The sequence below is a fragment of the Microcaecilia unicolor genome, chromosome 6, assembly GCF_901765095.1.
Source record: "Microcaecilia unicolor chromosome 6, aMicUni1.1, whole genome shotgun sequence".
NCBI classification, from domain to species: domain Eukaryota; kingdom Metazoa; phylum Chordata; class Amphibia; order Gymnophiona; family Siphonopidae; genus Microcaecilia; species Microcaecilia unicolor.
In genome coordinates, this window is record NC_044036.1 from 326,763,548 (window position 1) to 326,791,337 (window position 27,790).

The following is a 27,790-nucleotide window of genomic DNA, read 5'->3' on the forward strand; positions in this document are numbered from 1 at the left end:
GTGTATTGCATTGTGGACAATGCGTGGTCTCTATGTGTTTTGGCTCTTTCCATAAGTTTGTTCGAACAGGTGTGTCTTCAGTAGTTTACGGAAGGAGGCTTGATCATTGATCATTCTTAGGTTGCGTGGTAATGTATTCCAAGATTTCGTGCTCTTGTAGGAAAAGGTTGACGCGTGTATCGTCTTGTACTTCAAGCCCCTGCAGGTTGGGTAATGGAGGTTGAGGTGAGTTCGGGATGATCTTTTGGCGTTTCTAGGTGGTAGGTTTATTAAATCAGACATGTACGCTGGGGCTTCACCGTGAATGATCTTGTGGACTAGTGTGCAAGTTTTAAAAGTAACGCGGTCCTTGAGTGGAAGCCAATGTAGTTTCTCTCGTAGTGGTTTTGCCCTTTCATATTTCGGTTTTCCGAAGATGAGCCTGGCTGCTGTGTTCTGGGCTGTTTGAAGTTTCCTTAGTATTTGCTCTTTGCAGCCAGCGTATAATGAGTTGCAGTAATCCAAGTGGCTAAGGACGAGGGATTGCACTAGGCTGCGGAAGACGAATCTTGGGAAGAATGGTCTAATTCTTTTCAATTTCCACATGCTGAAGAACATCTTCTTGGTTACGTTGTTTGCGTGAGTTTCGAGTGTTAGGTGGCGGTCGATGGTCACTCCAAGGATTTTTAGTGTTTATGTAATTCATGAGCGCCAGGCCTGTGTCTTCATTGCAAGACCCGTGCACTTAAGAACTATTCATGGGTGACATGGGAACCCAAGGTACAGCACTGTGGCACACATTTTGGAACACGATACAGCTGAAAGCTTGGGAAAGCATCACAGACAAGCCAGAGCTCAGGCTCGCACACCTGCTCTCTTATATCTGCCTATTGTGCTAAAGGAGAAAAACCTCAGAATGGCATTGATTATAGAGGTGTCAGCTCCAGGCAATTATGCCAAGGAGAAGCTCCTTAAATTCTAAGAAATGCAGTCAGAGACAAAGACAACGTGGCAGAAAGATACAGAAATATTTCCCATCATTTTGGGCGCCACAGGCTTGAGTAAAAGGAATTTTCAAGCACACCTGGATAGGTTGCCTACGGTGCTTATTTTAGAAGCTCTATTCATGTTTTGGACATCTGAAAGCTGGCATTTAAACATTCATATTGCCCCCCAGATGTCCAAATCTATATATATAAAACTCACCCTCAACGTTCTATTGGCTTCTGACGTCACTGAAGCCAAGGTTCGTATGTTCGAAGCTGTGAAGCCTCAAAAATCACAGTGTCTGGGCGCCGCCCTGGCGTCAAACGTTATGACGTTGAGGGCGGAGGCGGAGCAATTCACCAACATCGCGACGACGGGTGGGGGGGGCCGGGCCACAGGAAAGCCTTGCTAGCGCCCGTTTCATTGGCTCCAGAAACGGGCCTTTTTTTACTAGTATTTTATAGAGCCAGAATATGGACATCTAACACTGCTGTCTGTCTGTCCTAATTAGATTGTAAGCTCTGTCGAGCAGAGACTGTCTCTTCATGTTCAAGTGTACAGCGCTGCATACGTCTAGTAGTGCTATAGAAATGATAAGTAGTAGTAGTGCTGTACGTCCACAGGACAAGAGAGAGTGGTCTGGACATGTTTTGGGTGGGACTAGGGAGGTTCAATGTGGTTTACATAGGGGCTCATTTTCAAAGCATTTAGACTTACAAAGTTCCATAGGTTCCTATGTAACTTTGTAAGTCTAAGTGTTTTGAAAATACACCTAATAGTATCGTAAAGGTGTTCGCCAATTCCGGTATGAACAAATAATGTTGTGGTAGAATAAGGTTCGTGTGTACAGACACATTAGGGAATCGTAGAGAGGAAGGGTTATTATATGTCCATTATGAGCTTTGGTTTCGTTGTGTTGCAGGGTACAGGCATTTAAGTTGGGTCGGAAGGGTATGCCTTTTTTGAACAGGTTAGTTTTTAATGATTTCCGCAAGTTTAGGTGATCATAAGTTGTTTTCACGGCTTTTGGTAATGCGTTCCATAGTTGTGTGCTTATGTAGGAAAAGCTGGATGCATAGGTTGATTTGTATTTGAGTCCTTTGCAGCTTGGGTAGTGGAGATTTAGGCGTCACGCAAGTACTACAGTGAGTATTAACAGTAAACTTGAGAGACTGAGCTCATATTCCAGCTTAGGAGTGAGGTTCATAATCTTATTTATTTATTTGGATTTATTTACCGCCTTTTTGAAGGAATTCACTCAAGGCGGTGTACAGTAAGAATAGATCAAACATGAGCAATGGGCAATTACAGCAGTAAAAATATTCAAATGACAATACAAAACATGGCATAGTATACGACTTACAATGCCAACACGATACGTAATAGAACATTTTAATTGACAGTGAAGGGTATAAGCAAAGATGGAACATATAGACAGGTAAGAGAGTAAGAAAGTAAGGTGACTAATTTAAAGATTGTCATGGTATGTAAATGGGAAGGCGGTAGAACGAGAGGACATGAAATGAGATTGAAGGGGGCAGACTCAAGAAAATTGTCAGGAAGTATTTTTTCACGGAGAGAGTGGTGGATGCTTGGAATGCCCTCCCGCGGGAGGTGGTGGAGATGAAAACGGTAACGGAATTCAAACATGCGTGGGATAAACATAAAGGAATCCTGTTCAGAAGGAATGGATCCTCAGAAGCTTAGACGAGATTGGGTGGCAGAGCCGTGGGGAGAGGCGGGGCTGGTGGTTGGGAGGCAGGAGGCGGGGCTAGTGCTGGGCAGACTTCTACAGTCTGTGCCCTGAAAATGGCAGATACAAATCAAGGTCAGGTATGCACATAAAGTAGCACATATGAGTTATCTTGTTGGGCAGACTGGATGGGCCGTGCAGGTCTTTCTCTGCCGTCATCTACTATGTTACTATGTATGTGCATTGGGCCGGTAGTAGTTCCGGTATAGCATTGGGCTTACCGCTGCTCTGTAAAAAGGGCCCCTTCGACTGTAAGCCCCCTGAGAAAATATCTACTGTACCTGAAGGTAACTCACCTTGAACTAAGAAAAGGCATGTTACATCCAATATGATTTAACATCGCCATGTAGTACATCTGTCAAAGTGCTCAGCAGATAGAATGCAATTAGTTAAAAATGTAATTGATCTAACATTATTTCTCTAAGCAACAAATGGGTGAAAGCACAAGATAAAGTGTTCTATACTGCATCAACCTCAGAGAAAGGCTGAGGCTCTCTTACTCAGATTTCCACTCAGCCAGGAACTGAACATCTGATAAAGGGATATCAGGTTCTGTGGTCCTGGAAGGCTTGGTTTCTGAAACACACAGCTACGCTTACTCTCACTCCAGCGACTTTAACTTTTCCTTTCCTTGTACTGATGATTTCTGTACTCTTTATTATAGAGCTTGTGAGCCACTCAGAAGAACGGTGCTTTCTGTGGCATGCACAATTTTCTCGTGGGCACTTCTGATTATGTCTTGCAACACATTTGCACCGTGGGCAAAACCCGTGCCCCTGCCAAACTACAGAGCAAAAGATTCACACAGAGATGCCAAGGGTGAACCATGTAGTGAGTTTTTCAGATGGTGTGTCCTGGATGTAAATCAAGAAAGAATTAAGCGTAGCATGACTTTGCAAATGAAAAATCTGCATAAAATGTTGGCTTTTCTTTGAAGCCTCGGAAAGGTTTGTGCCCTGAAAATGGTAGATACAAATCAAGGTCAGGTATACATATAAAGTGGCGCATATGAGTTTATCTTGTTGGGCAGACTGGATGGACCGTACAGGTCTTTTTCTGCCGTCACCTACTATGTTACTATGAAAGGATGCAGAGTAAAGGAAATACGGCAGTATTCTCTTAAGCTGAAAACTGCCCTCCACCGAATAGCTAAGCATTATCAGACGCACTTTAGACAGGATGTAGTAGTCAGAATTAAAAAGTCCAAGTTTCACTAGTATTTTAGAACAAAATCTGCTAACGTAGGTAGAGAAGAAATGGACATTTATGCATCAAGTGCAGGTGGTATAAACATCCATTTTGCAGGGGAGGGGGGAGGTTGGCAAGTTCCACGGTTGAAAACCAGGACATAAATATGTTTTGCCGTCATACACTTGTTTATGTTGTAGAACAGCAACATATACATTTTACCTTTGCCACTTTAGAAATATAAATGGAACAGACTCTCAGGTTAGTTGCTGGAGGTGGATGCTCAGAGTACAGGTATTCCTATCTTTCTCTACTTTTACTCAATTTAAGTGGTGTTTCTTCTTTCCCCTTGTCTTGTAAACCATTCTGAGTGGAGTGGAACGGGTAGACGTGAATCGCTTGTTTACTCTTTCCAAAAATATTAGGACTAAGGGACACGCAATGAAGCTGCAAAGTAGTAAATTTAATATGAATCGGAAAAAATATTTCTTCACTCAACGTATATTTAAACTCTGGAATTCATTGCCAGAGAATGTAGTAAAAGCAGTTAGCTTAATAGGGTTTTTAAAAGGTTTGGATAGCTTCCTAAAAGAAAAGTCCTAAGTTATTATTAAAATGGACTTGGGGAAAATCCACTGCTTATTTCTAAGGTAAGCAGCATAAAAAATATTGTACTGTTTTGGGATCTTGCCAGGTACTTGTAACCTGGATTGGCCACTGTTGGAAACAGGATGCTGGACTTGATGGACCTTCGGCCTGTCTCAGTATGGCAATATTTATGTACTAGGTTTGGGGAGGTTGGTTCATGTTGTGGGGGGGGGGGGGGGGAGTTGTGTTTTACCATGCTTTGTCTAAAAATCTAATCATTACAAAAAAAATGTCTATTAATTTGCCATACCAAGCGCTTGAAATTTGCACACACTTGGGTTTGTGACATGCACATCCCAGTTTTGTAAAATGGGGACTTAGACATTATGCAAGATAAACATTTAAGTGCTGGTTTATGAGCATCTCAAATGCAAATAGCCCTTCTAAATGGCCACCTAATCCACAGTTCCAGGAATAACATGTCTAGAATGTTTGTACGTTTGGGAAGCTCGCCAGGTGCCCTTGGCCTGGATTGGCCGCTGTCGTGGACAGGATGCTGGGCTCGATGGACCCTTGGTCTTTTCCCAGTGTGGCATTACTTATGTACCTATGTGTATAGGTTTCAGAGCACACATTCTTGTAGGTGCAGGGAAAAGGGATGAGAAAGGGGGAGGAAGTACACAAGGAGGTGTTCTCAGATTGCTCCAATTTCTTCTCAGACCTACTTCTCCTGACAGTTATCAGCATAGTGGCAATGTGGCTCTAATATGTGAGAGAAGGGGGCCTTCAGCTGAGTGCAACATCGATCTGGCATCCCTGTACAGCATGGCCACAACTATGCTTAGCATAGTTTCTTCTTCTGCAGGAACAGAAGCTACAGGACTTTTAGCCTGTCCTGAAAATTTGGTGCAAATCACAGCACGCACGCTCAATAAAACAAACCTTTGCTCTACGCTTAAAGCTGGTCTCATTCAGTTACTGCTGGCGCTTTTCACACGGCAACTGCTGAGAGGGAAATGTTTATTCCAATGTATTTATTTTCCTTAGATCCCCCATTTTTCAATTTACAACACTGTATTTGTGCATTAAGATTCTGGGGATTATGAAAATAAAAGTTCCCTAAGTTGCAGGTCATTGGAGCACAGAGTTTCTAGTAATATCCATCCCAAACACTTTCAGAGAGCACCACCAGCTGGCACACAGCTTCAACAATATTTTGTGTGGATTTTGGGGTTTTTGTTTTATTTTGTTTTTTTGGAGTTTTTAATTTTAATTTATATCTACCTTGGGGGGGGGGGGCCCTGGGGCGTAAGCCAAGGGTGTGGACACTCCAGAGAAGACGACTTGTTTTTAGAACTATGGGCTCAGGCAGAGCCTTTCTTTAAATCTGCCCCCTACAAAAATCGAGCATCTCTCAGTTCCAAAAATAAGTCTGCCACCCCAGAGCACTCACACCAGGACCGTGACTCACACGGACACCAACGGGAGGTCTCCTCACCACCCAAGACTCCCCCAGAAGTAAAAACAATTTAACCTCGGGTTCCAGTTCTGACGGTTCCTCTATCTACATCCACGTGCCGACAGTTTGTTTAGGGTGCACCAATATGGCAGCTGCGCAGGGGAGATGGCTTCAACCTTTTGACATTGTACCACAGAAAGGCAGTTTATATCTAACCCATTCTCTAGCCACAGTAGGTTCATAATCTAAGATTTTTGTACTTGGGCAACGGAAGGTTAAGTGACTTGCCCAGAGTCACACAGAGCTGCAGTGGGAATTGAATCCAGTTCCCCTGATCTCAGCTCACTGAATTAACCATTAGGCTACTACTCCACTCCACTCCAATTCAAAATGAAGTACTAACAAAAACTGTGGGATCTTGAGAATGCAGTTGCCATTTAAAATCATTACTATTCCCTTTTTCAAAATTCCACTTTGTATTTCATTCCAGAGGCAAGTGTAGCAGGTTAAAGTTTCAAAATGTCTTCTTGTGCACCTGCTCTCTTTCATTACATGGAGGGGGGAGAGAACGCAGCACACCACGGTGTTGCTTTACTAACTGTTGGACACACACATTCCATCATCATGCAGTGTGCAAATATACACATAGCACCACCAGATGAATAGGGAAGTCAGGGACAGATTTTTTTTTTCAAAAAAACCTCCCCCGGGATCCACCAGGTACACATGAAGTGCTGACTAAACCTCAGAAGGAAAAGTCTTAGGAAAGCTGACTTGCTGTCTTATGCAGTGGTGTAGTTATGTGGGGCCAGGGGGGCCTGGGCCCCGTAGATTTGGCCCTGGACCCCCCTCCCACCGTCGCCTGCCTTTGCTGGCGGGGGACCCCAACCTCCGCTAGCCGAGGTCCTCTTCTTCCCGCGAAAGGCTTCCTTCTGTTTCTGACGTCCTGCTCAGGAAGAAGAGGACCTCGGTTGGCAGCGGGGGGGGGGGGAGGGGGGGGTCGAGAGGGTCGTCGGAAGGGGGGGGCAAAGTTGGTGGTGGCGGGGGGGGGGGGGTGTCAGCAATGGCGGAGGGGGGCGGTGGCAGCACCAGGGGGGGGCTAAAATGTGCCGAAGTCTGGCTACGTCCCTGGTCTTATGTTTAGTTCATCCCCAGAAGGGCAAGCCAACTGTGAGCTGGGTGGGGATCCCTAGCCAGCTGGATTTTCAGGATAACCACAAGATGCTTGAGTTAGATAGGCATAAACTGACTCCTTTTACACAAAACAACCCTCATGCACCTTCACTGTGGATACCGGAAAAACCCATCTGACCAGGGGGCAAACGGGAAATTAAAAAAGTGGCCTGAGAAACATTAACTAGAGCTCCTGTCAGTTGACAAAGTACCTATTCAGCATTTCCCACCTAATTCCTAGGTGGATTCCAAACATTCATAAGATTCAACCTAATAAAACAAAAATAAATACCATAAAAACATAGAACACAGAAAATCTTATGAATATAAAATTAACTTGACCACATTGTCTCCCTATTAACTGAAATAGCTTTCCTGTGACGCAAAAATGAATACTGCCTGCATTCCAGGCTAACAAACCTAGGACCCTGTTTACTTTTTAGCCCGCGCTAACGATAGAGACGCCCATTATATTCCTATGGGTGTCTTGTCCTAACCCTTATCCCTTACTTGTCCTGTCTGTCATAATTAGATTGTAAGCTCTATCGAGCAGGGACTGTCTCTCCATGTTCAAGTGTGCAGCGCTGCGTACGTCCGGTAGCGCTATAGAAATGATAAGTAGTAGTAGTAATAGTAGTTAGCTCATGCTAATTTTTAGGGCATGCTAAAAAGTTTGCACACCTACAGCGTGGCTTAGTAAACAGGGCCCCAAAGGCGCACTAGCATTTTTACTGCACGCCGTGTAGATGCCCATATTCCTGTGGGCGTCTACACGGTTAGCGTGCGCTAAAAACACTACTACTAGCGTGCTTTTGAAAACAGGGCCCCAAATGTATTACCTAACAAAGCCTGGCACTTCCACCTACCCAGCTGGATTAAATCCCAAGAGGGGCATAATCGAACGGGGCGCCCAAGTTTTTATGAGGCTGTCCTCGCAGGACTGCCCCCGTAAAGGGGCGGGACAACCCGTATTACTGAAACAAGATGGACGTCCATCTTTCGTTTTGATAATACGGTCGGGGACGCCCAAATCATGAAATTTAGGTCGACCTTAGAGGTGGTCGTCCTTAGGTTGTTTTTGAGATGGTCGTCCCCGGTTTTCGGCAATAATGGAAACCGAGGACGCCCATCTCAAAAACGACCAAATCGAAGGCATTTGGTTGTGGGGGGAGCCAGCATTCATAGTGCACTGGTCCCCCTCACATGCCAGGACTCCAATCGGGCATCCTAGGGGGCACTGCAGTGGACTTCACAAATTGCTCCCAGGTGCACAGCTCCCTTACCTTGTGTGCTGAGCCCCCCAAACCCACTCCCCACAACTGTACACCACTACCATAGCCCTAAGGGGTGAAGGGGGGCACCTACATGTGGGTACAGTGGTTTTCAGGTGGGTTTTGAAGGGCTCACATTTACCAGCACAAGTGTAACAGATAGGGGAAGGATGGGCCTGGGTCCGCCTGCCTGAAGTGCACTGCAGTACCCACTAAAACTACTCCAGGGACCTGCATACTGCTGTCATGGAGCTCGGTATGACATTTGAGGCTGGCATAGAGGCTGGCAAAAAAAAAATTTAATTTTTTTTTTTAACGTTGGAAGGGGGTTGGTGACCACTGGGGGAGTAAGGGGAGGTCATCTGGTCTGTGTGGGCACCTTTTTGAGGCCTGGTCGTGAAAAAAAATGGACCAAGTCAACCAAATACTCATCAGGGACGCCCTTCTTTTTTCAATTATTGGCCGAGGACGCCCGTCTCTTAAGCACGCCCTAGTCCCACCTTCGCTACACTGCCGACACGCCCCCGGGAACTCTGGTCGTCCTCGCGACGGACTGCAGTTGGGGAGGCCCAAAATTGGCTTTCGATTATGCCGATTTGGGCGACCCTGAGTGAAGGATGCCCATCTCCCGATTTGTGTCGAAAGATGGGCGTCCTTCTCTTTCGAAAATGCCCCTGCAAGTGTGCGCTTTGCTCTTTAACAACAACAACAAAAAAATACAATTATTAAACTGAAAATGTTCAGAAAATATTTGCTTTCTGATAATACTCTATTCCATGCTTTTTGGAACTGTCCCAAAACTTGCCAGTCCCAGTTGTCCATTGCAGAATATATTTCTGCCTTGACAGGTCACGCTCGATTGAACTCACCTATTATTCTCCTCCTGAATAAGCCGGGGACTACTAGAGGAAGTGCTCGAGGGGTTACTCTTCTTATTCAGAAACTATGTCTTGTAGCCTGAAAAAGTATTTTGCAGTCCTGGACTGTCGCTGAAATCGCCCTCCTTTTGGAAGTGGCAAAATCAGGTTCAGCAATTACTTGTGTGGGAGGCTTAGGAAGCGCATAGCTCCTTTAAACGTAAGCAACGCTTTCTGTTGGTTTGGGATAGCCACATCGAACGTATGACACCATATGGAGGAGTGGCCTAGTGGTTAGGGTGGTGGACTTTGGTCCTGGGGAACTGAGGAACTGAGTTCGATTCCTGGCACAGGCAGCTCCTTGTGACTCTGGGCAAGTCACTTAACCCTCCATTGCCCCATGTAAGCCACATTGAGCCTGCCATGAGTGGGAAAGCGCAGGGTACAAATGTAACAAAAATAAAATAGATACTACTGGAGATTCTACATGGAATGTTGCTACTGTTGGAGATTCTACATGGAATGTTGCTACTATTGGAGATTCTACATGGAATGTTGCTAATCCACTAGCAACATTCCATGTAGAGGGCTGCGCAGGCTTCTGTTTCCGTGAGTCTGATGTCCACTGGTGATCTGCAAGGGCCAACTTCTACATGGAATGTTGCTAGTGGAATAGCAACATTCCATGTAGAATCTCCAACAGTAGCAACAGTGGAGGAGTGGCCTAGTGGTTAGGGTGGTGGACTTTGGTCCTGGGGAACTGAGTTCAGGCACAGGCAGCTCCTTGTGACTCTGGGCAAGTCACTTAACCCTCCATCGCCCCATGTAAGCCGCACTGAGCCTGCCATGAGTGGGAAAAAGTGCGGGGTACAAATGTAATAATAAAAAAAAAAAAAAGACGCAGAAGTCTCCTTTAAAATACCCTTTAATCTTGTGGGATGCATTGGTAACTTGTTTTACTGACATTATGTTCTTTGTTTATATCTGTTAATCTCCAAGTCACCGACAGCCAGAAGAACCAAGGCTGACGGTGATTTTAGTTCTGCTCCATCATGGGGGTTGGGGGGGGGGGGGTAATAAAAACAGGTGAAGCAAGTGCCCTTTGCCTGTGTTTCACTCTGCTATTTGAATTGTACAACGTATTGTTTGTTTGCTGGCATATCACTAAAATTGTTTGATACTAAAATGAAAATGTTCAGTTTTGGCTGACATAAAAAAATTACTGAAATAAAAGTCTTAAAGGAAAAGCCACAATGGAAAAAAAAACAAAATCACAGTGCCGAACCCTTTCCCCAGGGCCAGCCTTAGGAATCCACATCATCAAACTGTCCCGTCTCACAAGCAACGATGGCCACAGTCGTTATCAACGGTGCTGCATGGTGCAAACTAGGAAGATACATGGAGGAGTTTTCCTGCTGCTCTACGCTGGATGCCACCAAGCCTTTCGGCTGAAAATCAGGATCAATATCTTCAAAGTCTAGAGGAAGTGAAAAATGACATGCCTAAAAATAAGGCCAAAACAAAAGTTAACCTCAGCACCGATTATAACTCCATCCCCATTCCCCACTAGTCATACCCTGTGTGGAAGAGCTACTACAGCACAAGTCAAACTTGGTTGAGTCATACCTGATTTCGCTATTTGCCTAGTAACCAAACTGCCAATGTGTAGGTACTAAATTCTGGATTTCCCAGAACGTCTTAACCTGGATAAAAATTGTTTTGAAGCATGTCTGTATTAATCATGTCTGACCGTGGTTTAATAATCAAATTATTAGAACTATGGGTTAGCCAAAAGTCAACATGACAAACTTCCAATGCAGAAAGTTCTGAGAGTGACCCAAGCAAATGGAAATCTTAATCTTAGGGGAAGAAGCCTGCACCCCTCAAGGCGACAGAGGTTTCTACAGACCAGGGGTAGGCAACTCCGGTCCTCGAGAGCCGCAGGCAGGTCAGGTTTTCAGGATATCCACAATGAATATGCATGAACTTGATTTGCATACACTGCCTCCATGGTAAGCAAATCTATCTCCTGCATATTCATTGTGGATATCCTGAAAACCTGACCTGCCTGCGGCTCTCGAGGACCGGAGTTGCCTACCCCTGCTATAGACCATAGCAACCACCTTCTCCACATTCTCCTGCAAGTGCCTAGGTTCCCCCCTCCCCCTTTACTACCACCACAGTCATTCCTGGAAACTCTTCCGGTCTTACCCAGCGACTCTTTGGATTTCAATTAACTCTCAATGTCTCTGTGCATACCTGGGAGAATTGCGAGTGCCAGTCTTTCCCCTCATATTCCCTGCAGGATAGGAAGGAGAGGGAGAGCAATAGGTGGGGAGGTGATAAATTAGGGAGTAGAGCGGCTCTTCTGTCCAACCTCACCCTTTTCTTTCTGGTTCCTTTGTGACAGAAAAGGAGGAGCAACACAAGGGAACGGGCTGGATTAAGGAGCGAAACGGTTCATCTTTGTTTCAGCCCGAGCCTCACCTCCTGCTCTGCACAAATTGCCTAGGAGTGTATGTGCTGGAGAAGGATGCAAAGAAATGTTCTGCTGAATGTGTCCATGAGGCTCATTTTCAAAGCACTTAAGACTTACAAAGTTATTTATTTATTGCATTTGTACCCCACATTTTTCCACCTATTTGCAGGCTCAATGTGGCTTACATAGTACCGTCAAGGCGTTTGCCCAGTCGGTTGATAACAGATACAAGGTTGTATAGTGAACGAATGAGTTATAAGTGGAGGGTCGCAAGGGGTGAAGATTGTGTGTTGTCCAGTACGATTATAGTCATGCTGTTTTGCTGGATGAAGAGGTTTACGTGGGGTTGTTGGGGTGGCCCGTTTTGAAGAGGTTTGTTTTTAGTGATTTCCTGAAGTTCAGGTGGTCGTGCATTGTTTTCACAGCTTTTGGGAGGCCATTCCATAGTTTTGCGCTTATGTAGGAAAAGCCGGCTGCGTAAGTTGTTTTGTATTTCAGTTCTTTGCAATTTGGGTAGTGTAGGTTTAGGTAGGATCTTGACGATTTGACTTTGTTTCTTATTGGCAGATCTATAAGGTCTGTCATGTATCCTGGGACTACGCCGTACATGATTTTGTGGACTAAGGTGCAGATTTTGAAGGTGATCCGTTCTTTGATTGGGAGCCAGTGCAACTTTTCTCGAAGAGGTTTGGCACTACACTACATAACCTTTGGAACTTTGTTAGGCTAAGTGCTTTGAAAATTAGCACCATCATGTCTAGTATGAGAGAGTGCGCTATGGCAGAGAGGATGCAAAGAGAAAGAATGCTGCACTCAAGATGATCAAACCATATAATTCCCAGGTATGCCAAAAGCCCAACACAGCTTTATCATGAGAAGCCCTATCTAAAAGGCACTGGCCAGGTCAGCTAACCTCAACCCAGTCTTCTGAACACAACCAGCCAGTCAGGTTTTCAGGATATCCACAATGAATACTTATGAGAAACGTTACATGTGATAGAAGCAGTGCTTGCAGATCTCTCATAAAGATCAAATCATAAGAAAATTACAGACAGCACAAAACATGGCAGCCAGACTCATCTTTGGAAAAACACGCTTGAAAAGCGTGAAATCCCTTCTAAGAAGCCTACATTGGCTTCCTATTACTGCCTGTATAACTTTCAAAATATGCACAATAGTCCACAGAATCGTTTACGGACTCGCACCAGCTTACATGACTGAGCTTATAGATCTACCGATAAGAAACATGACGTGAACAGCAAGATCTTACCTAACCCTTCACTATCCCAATTGCAAAGGTATAAAATACAAATCTTCACACACCACCAGCTTCTCGTTTATAGGCGCACAACTGTGGAACTCACTACCCAAAGACCTGAAACTCACAGAAAACTACCTACAATTCAGGAAAAACCTAAAAGCACATCTTTTCAAGAAGTCCTTCCCCCTGGATCTGCCTAATCCTACACCACCAAACATCACGAAATGTTCAGAAATGGAAAACAACACCACCAACCTTTCTCTCGCAATCCTATATAATAAAATGCACCTCCAACGTTCTGAAGCTGAGAAAGTGAAGCCTTGAAGCATTCGTGCGCTCTGTAAGGCTCCATCTCCTGAATTGACGACACGTAGTTCCGGATACGTCACCCGCAGCACTGACCAACCGCACAACAGCAGGGCGAGGCCCCGCCCCTGACGCAACACCACGCCCCCCCCAGGTCAGAGCACATGAATGCTTCAAGGCTTCACTTTCACGGCTTGCCGCCTTCGCCACAATGCCACACCCCCCCCCCCCCAAGTAGGAGCGCAAGAATGCTTCAAGACTTCACTTTCTCCGCTTGCCGCCCTAGCCGCAACGCCACGCCCCCCCCCCAGTTCAGAGCGCACGAATGCTTCAAGGCTTCACTTTCTCCGCTTGCCGCCCTCGCTGCAATGCCATGAACCCCCCCCCCCCCCCAGGTCGGAGTGCACAAATGCATCAAGGCTTCACTTTCTCGGCTTCAGAACGTTGCAGGTGCGTTTTATGATATAGGAAGTGGAGGAGTGGCTGGAGGGGGGCAGGAGAGATAGGACAATCGCTGGGTGGCTGGAGGGGGAACAGGGGACAGAAAAGACTCGGTGGGTGGCTGGAGGGGGGGCAGGGGACAGAACTGTATTGGTGGATGGCAAGGGAAAAAGTAGAATCGCTGGGTGGCTGGAAGGGGGAATAGGGGAGAGAGGAGAATCACTGGGTGGCTGGAGGGGGGACAGAGGAGACACACTTGCACCCACCCACCAGTCTCACTCTATCTCTGTCACACACACATACTCGCACATTCACTCTCTCTCTCTCACACACAGTCAATCTCACACTCCGAGGAAAACCTTGGTAGCGCCCGTTTCATTTGTGTCAGAAACGGGCCTGTTTTACTAGTATGCTAATATATCATACTAACCCAACCTAAGCGATTATTGTACTTCTGTATTATGTGCTATACTTCTATAAATCTAAATTTTGTAACCGCCTTTTTAGCAATATGTAAGCCACAGTGAACCTACCATACGGTGGGAAAATGTGGAATACAAATACAATCAAACATATAAACGGCGAGTGACCGACTCACTCGCAAATGCGCAGTAGAGACTTCCCTCTCTGTCCCGCCCCCGCATCTATACGTGATGACAGGGGGGAGGACAAAGAGGGAAACTGCGCTGCCGAGGTTGCTACCGCTCCCCCCCCCCCACTTGGAGTCGCCACCCCCACCCCTCCACCCGGCCCGGGCCCTCTCTTCCCTTCTGAACTTACACATCCATTCGCCGAACGCAGCAACGCACATCAGCTGAGCTGCCCCTTCCTTCTCTGCCTGTGTCCCGCCCTCACTGACGTTACATCACAGGAGGGCGGGGCCACAGGCAGAGAAGGAAGGGCCCACGGCAGCTCAGCTGATGTGCCTTGCTGCGTTCGGCAAATGGATGTGTAAGTTCAGAAGCGAAGAGAGGGCCCGGGCCGGGTGGAGGGGTGGCGGCGACTCCGAGGGTGGGGGAGCGGTGGTGACCTCGCAGGGGGGGGGGGGGGGAGGAAGGAAAACCCCAATACCAGCCCGTTTTTACGGGCTCAACAGCTAGTAAATAAATAAAATATTCATCTCCTGAAAACCCAACTGGTTGGGGATCCCCTAAGAAAGGTTTAAGAGTCACTGACATAAGGGAAGCATTTTTCAACACATTTAAAATTAAATGTTCCTTTTAAAGACCGATTCTTAAAAGCAGGCCTTTGTGTCAGTGTTTATTTCCGAGTTTATATTTGACATGAGGACAAAAGAAGTTATTTTTACCATAAGGATCATCTGCATTCAGCTCCTTATCCCAATCTTCTTTTTCATACTCCATGTCCATTCTCACTTCAGGGATGAAGGCGTTGGCAGGATCACAAGCCTCAAACTCCACATCCAAGTCATCAACGTCAGCTTCGTTATACTTGTCCATGCCTTCATCGTAATCCTCAGCAAATGAGGTCTCCGAGGAAGCATCAGAATCCGTCGCATCCCCAGCACTTTCCACGTTCCCAGTCAGACTGGCAGCACGCTCAGGCCAGCAAAAACTGCCATCGGAATGGCTTTGAACTTTCTTTTGCAAATATTCTGCAATGAAGAGAGTTAAAAAGAGAACTAAAGGGAAATACACCTTCCACTTTTTTTTTTTTGTTACATTTGTACCCCGCGCTTTCCCACTCATGGCAGGCTCAATGCGGCAGGCAATGGAGGGTTAAGTGACTTGCCCAGAGTCAGGGAATCGAACTCAGTTCCTCAGTTCCCTAGGACCAAAGTCCACCACCCTAACCACTAGGCCACTCCTCCACTGTTGCTACTATTTGAGATTCTACATGGAATGTTGCTATTCCACTAGCAACATTCCATGTAGAAGTCGGTCCTTGCAGATCACCAATGTGGTCGCGCAGGCTTCTGCTTCTGTGAGTCTGACGTCCTGCACGTACGTGCAGGACGTCAGACTCACAGAAACAGAAGCCTGCGCAGCCTTCTACATGGAATGTTCCTAGTGGAATAGCAACATTCCATGTAGAATCTCCAATAGTAGCAACATTCCATGTAGAATCTCCAATAGTATCTATTTTATTTTTGTTACATTTATACCCTGTGCTTTCCCACTCATGGCAGGCTCAATGCGGCTTACATGGGGCAATGGAGGGTTAAGTGACTTGCCCAGAGTCACAAGGAGCTGCCTGTGCCTGAAGTGGGAATCGAACTCAGTTCCTCAGGACCAAAGTCCACCACCCTAACCACTAGGCCACTCCTCCACAACATCCACAACAAGCTTTCAACATCGTTTTTTTTGTCTCCACTAAGTCAAAGTAATTCAATATAAGGAGGTGAAACTCGGCAATATTTGTATGAGAGATGGAATTACCACTGGAGAAAGAAATATATATGAGCTGCAGCTAACAGTGTCAAACAGAAGTGATAAAAATAGAGGTTAAAAAAAAGACGACAGAAAAAGGCTAGAGAGACACTATTTTGGTTTCCAAAGCAACCAGAAGATAACACAGGTCACAGTATACAGGGATGGCATATCCTGAATGTTGGTATTTGTTTTTCCTCTTCAACTAACACAAGACTCCAACATACTTCTTTATATCAAAACTAGTAAAAAAAAAAAAAAAAGGCCCGTTTCTGATGAAAATGAAACGGGCGCTAGCAAGGTTTTTATCAGAGTGTGAACATTTGAGAGAGAGTGAATGTGCGAGTGTGTGTGTGACAGAGAGAGAGTGAGAGTCTCCCCCCTCCCTCCCACTTTCGGAGAGCAGTGTTTGGTAATTATACAGGATTCCTGCTGTGTTTTCCTTCACTGTTTATATCTGTCAGGACTCAGGAGCTGTGTTACAGAGAGAGCGAGGGCGGGGCAGACACTCATGGGGAAACCGGATATCTACACCGCTTCACACTTCCGGCTGGAGGCTTCATTTAGAACGTTGGTGGTGCCTTTTATATACAGAGATGCTTTTATTGCATCGTCTGTGCCTTTAAACAGCACTGTTCTTAAGTTGTCTTTCAGTGTGCCCAATGTAATAAAAATCACATGGGCACCTGATGCAATATACAACCCACTCACTAATACATGACATGTTCTATCTCAACGCAAATTCTTTATTAGTATGAGGAATAGTGATCATACTGGTATCCCAACAATAACATCAATATACACATTTACCACACGGAGAATGCCAACCAACACTGACATATTTTCTGGGTCTTTTTAATAGCTCCCCTATGTTGGCTTGACGTGTATACGCCACCTTCGGGTGCTCCCTGAACTCGGGGTGAACCGAGAGAACATGGTTCAGTGGATCCATTAGCAGCTTGAACAAGACGGGACAAGCACCAAGGCGCTGGGGGTCAACCGGTTTGCACAACAATTGGTTGTGAATTCAGTAGTGGTCTATATGATATGGCTTAATGTTGGTTGATTGGACACATATAATTCACACAGATTTTTTTCTGAGTGTAAACGATATTGCCAAATGTGTTTTTTTGCTGTATTACATGACTCAATTTGTATTTCAATTACAAGGTACAGAGGGTGAGTGGTGAATGAATGTGGAAGAGTGACTGTTTGATTAGGTTAATGATGTCGAGTGCTGTTTAAAGGCACAGACGATGCAATAAAAGCATTTTGATATAAAGAAGTATGTTGGAGTCTTGTGTTAGTTGAAGCCTAAATATTTGACTCTGGCTTATCTACTTTTTCCCCTATTTTCTGTGATACTTGTTTTTCCTACCAAAGCCTAGAAGTGTTTCATTGTATAATGGTAGGGCCCATGGGTTTTCTGGCTCCTGTACTATTTTAACTTTTTTTTTTAAATTATTATTATGGTTATGCAAGTCCTAGATCGGGAACAGGCATAAAATTCACTGTGTAGCCCACTCAGTATCGTTTTCTGCCCACAGAGCCCTGAAAATAGGCATTTCAGCACACACAAAAAAGAAAAAACAATAAAACATTTTAGCTTGCTGAAATGCTGCTTTAAAAGCAAGGAAAACTGTTTTTGACAAAGGAAACAAAGGATATTTAGGCGTTTATTTAGACTTCCCTCCTCTATATGTCTACGAGGGAGATTAATAAATATGGCTCTTAATTTACATAAAGGATGAGTCCTAACTTTTGCTACCTACAAACACTGAACATATAACTTGTAAGTTTTAAAATAAATGACTAATGCACACAAACAGACATCCTTTAACACATCTTGTGACATTTTTAGATTTAAATCTCACCCTTTCAAATGACAGCAACTGCTGTGGGATACTGGAAAAGAATTCCAGAGGTGATACCATTTCAGGCTGCATTAGAAACTTAAAAAAAAAACATTATGCACTGTGTTTACAGAAATGACCTAGAATATCTGTGTTTTGACCCATCCTTCTATATATATATATGAAATGGCCGGTCCTGTTTACTGGATAAACACATCGTCTGGTTCTCCCAACTCCTCAGTTCTCAGCAGTGTGCTTTTTCTAGCAAGAAAGGTGCGGGTACTCAAACGCCAGGCCACCCTTTAGGGATGGGGGTGATTACTGAGGGACCCACCCCGCAATAGCCAGGCCCCCTGCAACCAGTCACAGAATCTATGACAAGGCAGAACTAGTGTGTAGAGCCTGAGCTCTTTCATTAAAACTTGGGGTCCATGGGTCAATTTTAGCAGACAATGGAAAAGGTGCCGGTACTCAGTACCCCCTCAAAAAAAGCCCTGGTTCTCAGTGTAATGGCAGGCTGCACACGTGACTCTCCAGGTAAGACTGACTACCATTCATTTCTGCATTATCCTACCTCTTTGGGGTTTCCACATCATAGTACTATTTCCACTAAAGGATGCCTTTTGTTCAGTTTGACATTTGCCTTCAACTGCAACTGCTATTGCCTACAATACAAATAAATAATTATAAATATCAGCACCCCTATTATAGACATTTAGGGAGAGGGAAGGATAAGACAATGAAACAGCCCATACTCTAGGTTTTGGCTACTCTCTTTGAAAAGAGCAGATTTGACCACTCCATTAAAAGGGGAAAAAATGTTCCCCCGTTTATTCCTTTCCCCACCTCATTTTTGTGTCACAAATATGCACCTGATCTTCTAACTGCATCACTTTCTCTCTTCTTCTAATTCCCCCTCAAATATTGCACTGAACCCAGAGCTAACAAATCTGTTCACCTGCACGCAAGGAGCCACTGACCCCTTCCCCCCCTCATTCCCAACCCCCCATCCCACCTTCAAAAGTGTGGCGGCGGCAGCGATTCACAGAAGCAGCACCTGAAACCCGCCCACCAGGGGTCTTCCCGCTCCCTCTGACGCAAGTTCCTATGACGCGGCATTTGCAGGTGCCTTTGTGAATCGCTCCACGCGGTGCCGCCAAGGAGGGTTGATTGAGAAGAGGAGGCGGCATGACGTCAAAAAGTGGAAGCCAATTAGGTTTGTCTCTGTTTCCTCGCCCCCGCGCAACCGTCTTTCCGCGTTCACTCAAAACAAGGCTGCTGCATCCACGTTGGGTCGTTCTATATGGTTGGTGGCATTTTTATTTCATCTCACTTAATGTTTTCAAACTTGCCAGCTCGTGCAGCATACGAATGTACACAGAGGAAGTTTAATAACGCGATAACTTTTCATAGGTAGAGCAGTAATTTGTTTCAAGCTTTGCCCTATTGTGATCGTGTTCTTGTCCTTTCAGACGCATATTTTTTGCTTGTTATTTTGCAAAACAAGTGGCCTGGGTTGTCACGTGCTTTGCTGTAAGAATTGGGGTGGTCTGGGGTTTTCCAGTTGGCTTTGTACTATAGAGCTGCTCAAGTTAAGTCCGCTATTGAGTGGTTTCAAGCGCCTGTGCACTTGGAAGAGTTGGGGGGGGGGGGGGGGGTCCTTGGGGTCCTTGAAGTTGGGACATCGGTTAAAGCTTCTCCCTAGTCTTCGATGGTTAGAGCCTGTTATATCTAGTTATTTTGCATATTTTTTCTTGCTTATAAACCCTTTATTAATTTCCCCCAGGGTGTGTTCCTTCTGCCTTCACTAGATGGTGTTATTCTGGTTTGGAATACTGGAGGCAGGTTGTGGATGATGAGCAATTCCTTTCTTTGGCTGATTTGTATTGAACCTATCAATTGCCTGCTAGTGAGTTTCTTGCTTATAATCAGCTTCTTCACATCTACTAATTTGAAGGTTAAGCTGCTGGAGGTGAAATTTTCCAGGCTCTAAATTTCTCATATCCTGCCTTTATCAACACCTTAGAGATGTGATGACTCCAGCATAGCTTCATTGTCATCGGTGGAAGATGGAGCTTGATGAGGACTTGAAGTTGCAGGCAATGGAGGTTGATTCTGTTATAGTTTCCCCTGCTGGTCAAATTCAAGAGAAAACTGTGTGAAAGTACTTTATCGATGGTGTTTCACTCCAGTACACCTTTATCATATGTACGTCTGTCTCTCCGCTTTGTTGGCACCTGTGTGGTGAGTCTAGTACCATGGGGCATATTTGATGGTCCTGTAGGAAGGTGGTGGCTTTCTAGAGATCAGTACACACTGGTCTGCAGCAGTGGTTTGGACATGCTGTGCCCTGGGCTCCCGCCATCTTTCTCTTTAATAAACCTATTCCAGCCACCTGTCAGCTGGTTGTTTGTTTGTAGTGTTTTAACACAGTTGGCCTTATGATTGCTCAGGCTTGGAAACATACTGGTTGACTAAATGATATAAATTGCTTTGGTACATTTGTGAAATTGAAAAAAAAAACTTTTGCCAATCCATCACCGGCCTTTGTCTAAGTAGGAAACAGTTAAACCTTTGCATGCTTCTGTTTCCTAGAGGGCCAGGGGGTGGTATGGGTGTTCATAGGGTTAGGGGTTTGGTAGTTTTCATTTATTTCTTGGACTAGGGCTGTAGTGTTTGCTTCTGTATTGTATTGTATTGTATTCTGTATTGTGGTTGTATCCCATTTTTCTCAATAAAGCTATCTTCTGAAATTAAAAAAAAAAAAAAAGGTGGAGTCAGTCCAGACAGCAGCTACTGAAATGGTCAGTGGTCTTCATCATAAAGCATATGGGGACAGACTTAAAAATCTCATTATGTATACTTTGGAAAAAAGGCAGGAGAGGGGAAACACGATAGAGACAAATGCACAGGAGGCAAGTCTCTTTCAATTGAAAGGAAGCTCTGGAATCAGGGGGTATAGGATGAAGGTGAAAGGGGATAGACAGAGTGAGGAGTGGCCTAGTGGTTAGAGTGGTGGACTTCGGTCCTGGGGATCTGGGTTCGATGCCCACTACAGGCACAGGCAGCTCCTTTGTGACTCTGGGCAAGTCACTTAACCCTCCATTGCCCCAGGTACAAATAAGTACCTGTATATAATATGTAAGCCGCATTGAACCTGCTATGAGTGGGAAAGCGTGGGGTACAACTGTAATAAAAATAAATATAAAGAAATAAATCCTCATGGAAAAGGTAATGGATGCATGGGATAGTCTCCCAGTGAAGATGTCGATTGTATCTGAATTCAAGAAAGCATGGGACCAGCACATAGAATCTCTAAGGGAGAGAGGAAGGTAGGGATGTTGTCATTTTCTGTTTGTTTCTCTGTTTCATGCAACATGTCGTCTTCAATATTTATCAAAATAGAATACAAATGTAGCAGAAGTAATTAATATCCAGCATTAAAAAGCGGTGGTTTTTTTTTTGTTTTTTTTTTAGATAAGCTTTAATGACCAGCTTAAATTCATAAGCCAACATTTAGAAGAAAGCCAAATTTGACATTTAATAGTCATGTCATTAGCCAGAATATTTAGATTTGGACATTGTGCATTCTTGAGTTATCTGTCTTATCCAACTTCCTATTCTTGAAATGCTGATGACGCTGTTTTATCTCCAGCTTTGTATGACATTAAGGTAACAGGTTATACTTCTCATCTTCTCCCATCTGCTGCCTTGACATAGTGGAGAAATGTGTATGCAAAAGGGTTTCAGCCTGCAGTCCTGAAGATCGGGATATTTTATTTATTTATTGTTGTACTGCCATTTGCAAAAAGCACAGCAGTTTACAGGTACCAGAATTAGATAAATGGAACAACAAAACCTAACTGACAATAAACCACACACGGGAGGAAAGGGAATTTGAACAGCAAGGCAGTAAATCACCTAAAACAATGATTGGTAGATTAACAGAAAGAAACAATAAGGAGAAGTTGTAAGCCAATGCCACCAGCATTCATCAAAAATGAAGAAAGAGGGTCGCTTAAGAGCAAGGTCTTAAGTGCTGTCTTAAATTTCTTCCTGGATGGTTCTCTAATAAATTCACGAGAGAGATTTACAATGGAAAATGTGCATATTCATGAAGGTTTGACATCTCTTGCCCTGGAGCCTATGTTTCTGGTACGAGAGTGGTGGTGGTAAGCTTGATGGTAACGTGTCAGACAAAGCTCCCATCCCCCCACCCCAGCAGGCTGACAACTTAAAGGCCTCGCTAGCACAGCGGATAAATGTGAGAAGAATTGAGTGTCTGTAAAGGTGAGTGAAAGCTGCAATGGAAGAGAACCCTTGGGGGGGGGGGGGGGTTGTTTGGTTTTGTTTTTTTTTTGGGGGGGGGGGGAGGGGGTTCTCCTTATCAGCAGCATGATGCCACCTCCACCGGAATTAAACTGTTCATGTGCAGCCCTTTCTCACTATCAGTGCACCTATTTGCTGATTTTTCTGAAAGAAAACAAACGTGAATGTAGAATAGGGGAAGTATTTTTGGCAGCAGGAGGCATAGCTGAGCAGATTTTTTTTTTTTTTGGAATCTTGTTCTCCTCTCTTCTGTGAGAAGGCTAGAAAAGATACCTGTAGCACAGGCTATCCTATTAACTTGACCAAGTAGCCATGTGACTGAAAAACAATGTGTTTATGCAAAGTGTAACCCTGGAACAGTAGGAGTGGGTCATGCATTTGATATACCGCCTTTCTGTTGTACAACCAAAGCGGTTTACATATTAAAGAATTCCATCAAATCTCAAGTATATACCCAGTAGCAAGGTAACCTAGAACCAGACAATGACACGGGGACAGATTCCATGGGACGACAAACTTTGTCCCCGTGTCATTTTCTGCTTGAAGCCTGTAAATGAACTGGACTGTTATTTATGTTTGAGTGACACAGATGACAATATTTTGATTTTTCAGAAAACCAAGCAACCATACTGGCCATAACTAGCAAAATTTGCTACATTCCTGCTACCAGCACCTCTTCCAAGAAGACATCTTCTATTGCAGGAAGGGCTGTAGAAGACAGGAGAGCCATTCTAAAACAAGAGTCAAAAAATGTCTTTGGGGTTTTTATTTTAAAAATTCAAATGCCACAGAAACAGACATCAGGTTGTATAATAAAAGCTCTCTGCTTCCTAGGGTCACCCCTAGTTCAGCTCACAACCCAAACACGTAACAATGCACCTGCTAAATCAGGCAACACATTTTTTATGAGCTTCTTATAAAGATCTCCATTATCAAATGTCTTGCTGCAGATTATCTGCTATGGCATGCTGGGAAAGCATCCTTTCCACTTAAAAAGTTATCCATCACAGTCAAAATAGTTTTTTTTACTAATACAGAGTAAACCCTGAGGCTTAAATTTCAGCCCCATATTGGTAACTGGAAATATTTTACCACTTACAGTTATTTTATTTTAATAGAATTTGTATATTCTCAGAGAAGCTAGATCAACCGTTTTTCACAGTAATTGTTGTGAATGGCTAAATCCATACATTCCAATAAACCTTGGATTATGCAGAAGAGCATCCTTACAGGGGAAATCAAGGATTTGGGGGTTTTAATATCCCCTACCTGCATACTACTTGATTTTGGACTTTTGCATCTTGTAATAAAAGTACTTAGTTTTGTAGACCGCCTCCAGTAGTCTTCAGCTCCTGCGTTCAAAATGTAGTCATTGTCTCCAAGTACTTTTGAAGGTTTGCCACTGTTAAGAACAGGCAGCTTGGGGTGGGGGGGGGGGGTGCAAGGTACAGGCTGTACCTTGTGGATCACTGCATTGACTTCCAGACTAGTTTATGAAGGTAGGTGATAATCATATAATGCCTGCACTGCAGTCTATGCACTGCCACATTAGCAAATCTTTATCGTTCAGGATGGGATGCTTTATGTCTGCTTAGAAGCCCTGATCACTGGCAAGCAGAAAAGGACTGCAGCCAGGACACGAAGAGAAGATATGACATTTCAGTTCAGGCAGGTGTCCAGCAAGACCAATCAGATAGCACTAGGCATGGTTTCCAATTTTTTTAAATTATAAATATATTAAATGAAAATATAAAATAACACAACCATAATATTTTAGCTTGCTTCTAAGCCAGCAAATAATCACCCTTCTGCTCAATACATCAAATTTAATCAAATCTACAGGAAACTCACTGGTTCACGGTCTCACGTCATTCAACAGGACCAAAATCTTATCAAACAACGGCCGTGACCATTGTAATACAGTTCTCTACTTCCATCCACAGAATCTTTCCAGTCACTGGTGCCGTCAGGAAGCAGCTTTTTGAGAAGCTGGTGTATCACGCACACAGTACATGATTTATACCGGAACCTGGTATACCAATTCTGCTTTAGGCTGAGTTGTTAAACAATGTATAAAAGCCCAAAATATTAACTCTGAAAACGATGTGAAAAATAAAGGTTCAGAAAATAAACAGTGCTGAAGGTCCTTTTCTCTATGACTCTCTAGTTTGCAGCAAAGCGTATTTCGATACAAACTCTTCCACTTGTTCGCCCTGCAGCATCTTCAAAGCCCTCCAATGGATCTGACCGCAATTTTCTGGCTTCCCTTGCTGATGGCTAAGCTCCTCTTTAATGTACGCCAACCAAAGGTCTGTGCACAAAAGGTGAAAAACAGAAAAGATACAGTTATATTCCCCGTCATAGTGAGAGGCTGATTAATTTCAAGCACACCCAGAGAACCGACCTAGACATGGTGCAACTTACAAATTCCAAAAGGAAGCTCTCTTTAGCAAAACACATTTGAGAGACTGAAATTATACTCCAATATACCCTGGGTTTAGGAGTGAGGTTCACTGCTTGTCAAGGTATGCACAAAACAAACCAATCTGAAGACACTGCCCTCTACCTGCTAAATGTGAGAGTTGTGCTAAGGTTTCTAAGTCAGAATTTTTTTGCTGTGTATTACTAGCATGTTTCTAAAGACAAAAGTGGGGATTTTACAGATTACCTAATAGTTAAAAACCAGGGGCGTATCTGCGTGGGGCCACAGGGGCCTGGGCCCCCCTACCGCCGTTAACCCTCCCCCGCCTACCGCCAACCCTTTCCCCGCCTACCGCGGTCACCTACCCCCGAGGTCTGCTCCTGCCGGTTTTTTAAAATATTACTTCAGCTGGCGGGGGACCCCAACCCCCGCCAGCCCAGCCGTAGTCTTTAACTTCTTCATGCTCGTGCTGTTCCTGCAATGCATCCTTCCAGTTGGACGGAGTTTGACGTTGGAGCACGTTGTACGTGCAGGACGTCAACGTGCTGCGACGTCAAACTCCGTCCAACTGGAAGGATGCATTGCAGGTTTAACAGCACGAGGAAGGATGAAGACGTTAAAGACCTCGGCTGGGCTGGCGGGGGTTGGGGTCCCCCGCCAGCTGAAGTAATATTTTAAAAAACCGGCAGGAGCGGACCTCGGGGGGTAGGTGACCGCGGTAGGCGGGGAAAGGGTTGGCGGTAGGCGGGTTAACGGCAGTGGGGGAGGGTTAACGGCGGTGGGGGGGAGTTATAATGTGCCCCCTCACTCTAGCCCCTGTCCCCCCCTACCGCCGAACCTCAGATACGCCCCTGGTTAAAACTGGAAGTAGAAGAGAGAAAGGAGGGATTATGGGGGGGTATAAAAGAAAAATTCATGGAGATGGTGCATCCCCGCTAGTGGGCACTGGAGAGGCATTGCTTGATTTTGTTATACAGAGGGGTACTGATTCTAAGTGTTCCATATGGCAATTTGTTGTTGCATTTGTCTTCATGTATTAATAAAGATATGTAAAAAAAAAAACAAAAAACTGGTAACGGCCTGTAAACATAACTCCTGCACTGCATCAGATTTTTTTTTTTTTTAGGGACCCTTTTACTAAGCTGTGTAAGCACCTACAAGCGCCCAACATGCACCAAAATGGAGTTACCGCACGGCTACCGTGGGGCCCTTGCGGTAATTTCGTTTCTGGCGCACGTCAACTACAAATTTTGCCGCACGTCCATTTTCAGCAAAAATATAAAAAAAGGCCTTTTTTACGGGCGCTCTGAAAAATGGATTGGCGCGCGCCCAAAACCCGCGCCTACACCACCACAAGCCATTTTCAGTGCACCTTAGTAAAAGGACCCCTTAAAGTACTAAAACAGAGGGGCCCTTTTACTAAGCCGTGTAAGCGACTACGCGCGCCAAAATGGGAGTTACCACTAGGCTACTGCATAGGTCTTGGAGTAATTTCATTTTTGGCACACGTCCGATACATGCGTCCAAAAAATCATTATTTTCGGACGCACACCAAGTGGCATTTGACACGCGGTCATTACCGCCCGATTACGTGAGACTTTACCGCTAGGTCAATGGCTGGTGGAAATGGTCTCAGACCCAAAATGGACGCACGGCAATTTTCATTTTCCCACACATCCATTTTCAGAAATTATTTTTTTTTTTAAAGGCATTTTTTTTACAGGTACGCTGAAAAATGATTCTGCCCACGCCTACATTACCGCAGGCCATTTTTCAGCGCACCTTAGTAAAAGGACCCCAGAGTAAGCTGGTTCTCTCTTACAGCATGTAGAAGAGTCAAAGAGCCCAGTGAAGTCCCACTGTAGTGTGAGCTATCTAGAAATTTTAATCTCTGGCATTTGTTAGACATTCTACTTCAGCTCTGTCTACTCCAGGAACTGAAAACATAATTTCCCTTTGTGATAATTAAGTTCAAAAGTAGTGCAGATCTGCTCTAGATAGCATGAACAGATGAAGACATATTTTATACCAGGATCTGTAGAGCCAAACTCTCTCACAGCACGTTCATAGAATTCCCTCAGATTCAGCATTTTGCTGGCTTCCTGCAACAGAAAGATGCTCATTAAAACAAGCAACTGAGGAACAATACAGTAAGGTATTGAGCCATAGCAAACTGACTCAGACCTACATCCTACAGTACTCACTTGCTCCTTTTCAATCTGGATCATCATCTTGAAAAATTCAAGTGAAAATGGGCGATTTTCATGCAGACTACAAAAGGAAAAAAAGGAGAAACAGTACATGTGTGCCACAACTCCAGCAAATAATAAAAATGGATGGGTTTTAAAAAGGTCAAAGCAGCGGTAGAAGAATGACGATGGATTTTTAAAAGGGTCAACAGAACCCTTGAAGTCCAGTTAAGGTTAGCTGTGACGTTCATAAAGGAATCCTGTTCAGAAGGAATGGATCCTAAGGAGCTTAGCCGAGATTGGGTGGCAGAGCCGGTGGCGGGAGGCGGGAATGGTGCTGGGCAGACTTACACGGTCTGTGCCAGAGCCGGTGGTGGGAGGCGGGGATAGTGCTGGGCAGACTTATACGGTCTCTGCCAGAGCCGGTGGTGGGAGGCGGGACTGGTGGTTGGGAGGCGGGGATAGTGCTGGGCAGACTTATACGGTCTGTGCCAGATCCGGTGGTGGGAGGAGGGGCTGGTGGTTGGGAGGCGGGGATAGTGCTGGGCAGACTTATACAGTCTGTGCCACAGCTGGTGGTTGGGAGGCGGGGATAGTGCTGGGCAGACTTATACGGTCTGTGCCAGAGCCGGTGGTGGGAGGCGGGGATAGTGCTGGGCAGACTTATACGGTCGGTGCCACAGCTGGTGGTTGGGAGGCGGGGTTGGGAGGCGGGGATAGTGCTGGGCAGACTTATACGGTCTCTGCCAGAGCCGGTGGTGGGAGGCGGGACTGGTGGTTGGGAGGCGGGGATAGTGCTGGGCAGACTTATATGGTCTGTGCCCTGAAAAGGACAGGTACAAATCAAGGTAGGGTATACACAAAA

General features: G+C 44.9%; 2 protein-coding genes across 4 annotated transcripts in view; both read right to left on the minus strand.

Moving 5' to 3' along the window:
* Positions 1 to 10,184: 10,184 nt before the first annotated feature.
* COPRS (coordinator of PRMT5 and differentiation stimulator) lies at positions 10,185 to 19,082 on the minus strand. Of its 3 annotated transcripts, none has more exons than XM_030206470.1 (4): positions 19,001 to 19,082; positions 18,560 to 18,650; positions 15,052 to 15,357; positions 10,185 to 10,732 (listed from the first exon to the last, which is right to left on the minus strand). In XM_030206470.1, exons 2-4 carry the CDS (start codon positions 18,579 to 18,581, stop codon positions 10,560 to 10,562), a joined length of 501 nt encoding a protein of 166 aa, XP_030062330.1. In that variant the 5' UTR covers positions 18,582 to 18,650; positions 19,001 to 19,082; the 3' UTR covers positions 10,185 to 10,559. The 3 variants fall into 3 exon arrangements, with proteins under 3 accessions (XP_030062330.1, XP_030062329.1, XP_030062331.1); XM_030206469.1 differs by lacking the exon at positions 19,001 to 19,082 and adding an exon at positions 18,858 to 18,935; XM_030206471.1 differs by lacking the exon at positions 19,001 to 19,082 and adding an exon at positions 18,858 to 18,935 and having other exon boundaries at positions 10,681 to 10,757.
* A 3,980-nt stretch (positions 19,083 to 23,062) lies between these two features.
* UTP6 (UTP6 small subunit processome component) overlaps positions 23,063 to 27,790 on the minus strand; it is a 38,406-nt gene continuing 33,678 nt past the window's right edge. Inside the window, exons 17-19 of the mRNA XM_030208388.1 lie at positions 26,941 to 27,007; positions 26,766 to 26,838; positions 23,063 to 24,625 (exon numbers count right to left, since the gene is read on the minus strand). Of these exons, the coding sequence (XP_030064248.1) occupies positions 24,468 to 24,625; positions 26,766 to 26,838; positions 26,941 to 27,007 (298 nt within the window). The 3' untranslated portion in view covers positions 23,063 to 24,467. The remainder of the gene's footprint in view (positions 24,626 to 26,765; positions 26,839 to 26,940; positions 27,008 to 27,790) is intronic.

Coding starts and splice junctions, on each gene's coding strand:
- COPRS (XM_030206469.1), bottom strand. Junction 15,358..18,559: donor GATGTGGAAACCCCAAAGAG/GTAGGATAATGC, acceptor TCTTCATTGCAG/AATATTTGCAAAAGAAAGTT. Junction 10,733..15,051: donor GAATGCAGATGATCCTTATG/GTAAAAATAACT, acceptor CACTTCCTCTAG/ACTTTGAAGATATTGATCCT.